General features: G+C 66.7%; 2 protein-coding genes across 5 annotated transcripts in view; one reads left to right on the forward strand and one right to left on the reverse strand.

Moving 5' to 3' along the window:
* CHTF18 (chromosome transmission fidelity factor 18) overlaps positions 1-140 on the reverse strand; it is an 8,266-nt gene extending 8,126 nt beyond the window's left edge. For all 4 annotated transcript variants that reach the window (XM_077762671.1, XM_077762669.1, XM_077762670.1 and 1 more), the window contains exon 1: positions 41-140. In XM_077762671.1, coding sequence (XP_077618797.1) covers positions 41-131 — 91 coding nt within the window. In that variant the 5' untranslated portion in view covers positions 132-140. The remainder of the gene's footprint in view (positions 1-40) is intronic.
* A 256-nt stretch (positions 141-396) lies between these two features.
* RPUSD1 (RNA pseudouridine synthase domain containing 1) lies at positions 397-3,169 on the forward strand. The gene is made up of 5 exons (XM_077762675.1): positions 397-917; positions 992-1,115; positions 1,202-1,304; positions 1,484-1,585; positions 2,060-3,169. The coding sequence occupies exons 1-5, from the start codon at positions 736-738 to the stop codon at positions 2,455-2,457; spliced, it is 909 nt and encodes a 302-aa protein (XP_077618801.1). The 5' UTR covers positions 397-735; the 3' UTR covers positions 2,458-3,169.
* Positions 3,170-3,964: the final 795 nt, after the last annotated feature.

The raw sequence follows: 3,964 nt of genomic DNA on the forward strand, positions 1-3,964 counted from the left end.
GGACGACGGCAGACGAGGCCGCGGCCGGGCCCGCGCCCACCTTCCAGCTCGGCCAGCACCTCGAGCTCGGCGGCGAACTGGCTGTAGAAGTCGTCCTGGACGCCCTCCAGCTCGCGCCCGGGGTCCCCCATGGCGTCCGCGCCCNCTTTCGGGAAGGAGAGTAAAAAATGGGTTTGGAATGTTGCAAAACACCATGAAGCTCATTGTGCATTAATTCCTTAGGTGGCTTGCAATAAACATGAACACATGCTGGCTCGTATTACAGCGCTTGCTGTTGGCGTGAGCTTCTCTTCCCGCCAGAGGAAGGGTTGCTTGTTGCGCTTTGGGGCGGGGGGTGAGGGGGTGGTGAAGGCGACGATGGCCCCCTCGCTCGGCGCCGCCGCCCGCCCCGGCCGCCCTGGGCTGCCCTGGACACCGGGGGCGCGGCAGCTCCTCTCCTTGCGCCCCCTCCTCGGGAAGCGGCGCCCACCGCGCCTTGGAGGACTGTACAGAGGTGTCCGCGGGGGCGGGCTGGGGGGCGAAAGACTCCGTCTCCTGGGGTCTGGGTCTCGGTCTGGGTCGGATAACCCCACAGTCGGAGCTCAGAAGTGAGGGTAGGAGAGCATCCAGCGCGCGCGGACGCCGCGTCAGTGGCCTCACTGGGGGCCCTGGACAGCGGGGGTGTACACGCCAGTTGCGCAGGACGCCGACGTGCGCTGGACTCCCCGTGGACCCCCTGCGTTGCAGGCCCCCAGCATGGAAGCAGGCCGAGTAGAGAGCCTGTCGGTGGTGTACCAGAGCCAGGACTTCCTGGTGGTGAACAAGCACTGGGACCTACGCATCGACAGCAGGATGTGGCGTGAGACCCCCACCCTCCAGAAGCAGCTACGTCTCCGCTTCCCCGAGTTAGCGGACCCTGATACCTACTATGGGTTCAGGTGTGCAGAGGCCTCTGCGGGAGGGAAGTGGCCGCCCCCAGTCTAGCCACCCCTGATCCCCTGCCCCATGCCAGGTTCTGCCACCAGTTGGACTTCTCCACCAGCGGGGCCCTTTGTGTGGCCTTGAACAAGGCTGCAGCGGGCAGCGCTTACAAGTGTTTCAAGGAGCGGCGTGTTACCAAGGCTTACCTGGCTCTGGTAAGGCCTGGTCTGTGTCCAAGGCAGGGGGTTCCCCAGAAGTGGTGGGTGGCCCCGAGAACAGCTTGTGACCCTCTGCCTGGCAGGTGCGGGGACATGTCCAGGAGAGCCGGATGACCATCAACTATGCCATCGGCAGGAACAGCACAGAGGGTCGGGCTCACACCATGTGCATCGAGGGCACACAGGGTACACAGGGCAGGGGGTGGGGTCTGTTCGGGGTGGGGGACATCCCTGGGAACCAGTCGGGGGGAGGGGTCCACTGGGGACCCTGAGTGGGCACGGCCAGCTAGGGCAGGTGAGCTGGGCTGGAGTGGATTGGGCTCTGGGCTGGTCCAGGCAACCTCTGCACCTCGTCCTCCTTACAGGCTGCGAGAACCCAAAACCCAGCGTCACGGAGCTGGTGGTCTTAGAGCACGGGCTGTACGCGGGTGACCCCGTCTCCAAAGTGCTGCTGCAGCCCCTCACGGGTATGTCTGGGGACAGGAATCAGGAAGCCGTCCAGGTCCCTTTGCTGTCTGTAAACGGTGTCTCTCGCGCCCCTGACACGATGAATGCCTGGCATCCCCATCGCGTCAGGGAAGATGCCGCAGTTTCCCTTTTGTTACGGATGAGATGAAATGGCGGCACAGGGGCAGAGTGGCCTGCGTGGGGCTGCCCCTCCACCTCAGCCGCCCGCGGGGTCTCGCTCCTGGATGTGAGGGCCTCGGAAGGCCAGCAGGGCTTCTGCAGCACGCCCGGCCCCACCCCTACCACAGCGACTCTCGGAGTTGACTGCTTTTCGAGCTCTGACCGTGTCGGTTGCACCAGCAAACAGGGAGGTCTGCCATTTTCAGGGGTTTTGAGGGGCTTCGAGACGGCAACAGGACAGGGCTGGGGTGATGTGAGTGGGCGGGGGCGTGGGGGGGCACCCCCACCCTAGCGGCTCCCTGGCACCCCCACAGGCCGGACGCACCAGCTGCGCGTGCACTGCAGTGCCCTGAGCCACCCTGTCGTGGGGGACCTGACCTACGGGCAGGCGTCGGGCCGGGAAGACCAGCCCTTCCGCATGATGCTGCACGCGTTTTACCTGCGCATCCCCACCCGCGGCGAGTGCGTGGAGGCCTGCACGCCAGATCCCTTCGTGCCCACGCTCGATGCCTGCTGGAGCCCCCACGCCCTGGTGCACTCACTGGACGAGCTCGTCCAGGTCCTGAGGGCTGCCCCCGACCCCGAGCCTGCAGAAGGGAGCCCGGGGCCGTGCAGCGCCCCCCCGCCCCCCGCCAAGCCCCCCGAGACAGAGGCACAGCGGGCCTCGTGCCTACAGTGGCTGTCGGAGTGGACGCTGGAGCCCGACAACTGAGGGCACTGCCGCGGGTGCGAGCTCCGGCCGGGACCCCTGGGGCGGGGGCTGCGGGGGAGAGCCCCAAGTGGGGGCGGCCCTGTGTGCTGCCCCCCTGCAGACGGGGACCAAGGCCTTGGCTACAGCAGCTAGACCTGGGGAGGGGCCGGCAAGGCCAGCAGGGGGAGCCAGGCCGCCACGATTCTGGAGGACCAGGCCTTCCTCCAAACCCCCTCTCCCCCAGGCGAGACCAAGTCCTGCCCTCCTGGCTCCAAAGCTTCGTCCCTCGCGGCTTGTTTTAGCGGGTTTGCCCAGGGTCACCCTGCGAGAGGCAGAGCCACGAGCTGAGCCAGCCTCGAGTTGGGTCCCTCCGGGGCCCCCCAGCCTGGGCCCAGAGCACCCTGCTCATCACTCTTCTCAGACCTCCTGTGCTGGTGAGCCTTGCCTGGCTGGGACCCCCCTGCAGACCCTGACGCGTCCTGCCCATACGGTGCCGCCTCGTGCCGTTGCTTCTACCCGACTTGCCCAGGGACCCCCTCTCGCCCTGAGTGGCATGTGGGGGAGGGTCTGAGCCGCTCCTCTCAGCCCTCTCGCCATGCCGAGGCGGCCGGCGGCCCTGGATTTGGGCTTGGGAGCGAGGACGGCCGGCCCCTCCCCGTCCCCGGCAACGCAGCCCCATCAGCCTATTGCAGCTGAGCATCGGGACTCAATAAACACTCAGTGACTGACCCCATGAGCGATCACGAATCTGTCCAGTGTTGGGGGCTTGGGGGTCCCAGATCCCTGCACGGGGCCGACCTCTGCCCTGGCCCTCAGCAGGACCCAGGATGGGCCTCACGGTCCTGGACGCTGACCTGTCCTTCCCGCACCATGCAGTGGGCACCCCGCGGCCCTGGTGAGAGGGCCGGGCTCTGGGTGGAGGACCGAAACTGGGTCAGCCTGTTCCTGGACGTCCCCGGTTCTGGCCAGAAACATCGCAGCGTCCATCTGTTCTCACCAGTCTTTCCTAGAGCTGTGGTCTCCACATGCGCCTCGGGACCCTCCACCGTCTCAAATGCCAGCCAGTCTGCAGGGTGGGCACTTTGGCTGGGGGCGATCAGGAGGCAGGCGTGACCAGCCGCGGGACAGTCGTCTGGTGGGGCCCACGGGCTGGGCCTGCAGAGCAAACCACAGAAGCTAGAGCGCGGGACGCGCTGTAGTCCCTGAAGTGGGGAAGCAGGATGGTGAGGCGCACGAGGGTAGGCGCCGTCCTGGAGACTGTTTTGCAGTTGCTGCTGCCCCCGTAAGATCTTGGCCCCTTGAGCTCTCCGGAAGCAAGAAAGCCACCCCCAGGCCAGGTCTAGACCTTGCTTCCTACGAGTAGGCTGGTGGGTTCTCTCCCACCACCCTGTGAGGCTGCAGAGACCAGACGCGGGGGCACACACAGCCTATCTGGCCCCCGTCCCCTGGCCGTGGGCGGGCAGGGCTGGAGGGTGTGGGGATCCAGCAGGCGCTCCTGGGCAAGGGGCACAAGGAGAGCCTCTGCAGA

This window comes from Crocuta crocuta, unplaced genomic scaffold, assembly GCF_008692635.1.
Source record: "Crocuta crocuta isolate KB4526 unplaced genomic scaffold, BGI_CrCroc_1.0 scaffold234, whole genome shotgun sequence".
NCBI lineage: Eukaryota > Metazoa > Chordata > Mammalia > Carnivora > Hyaenidae > Crocuta > Crocuta crocuta.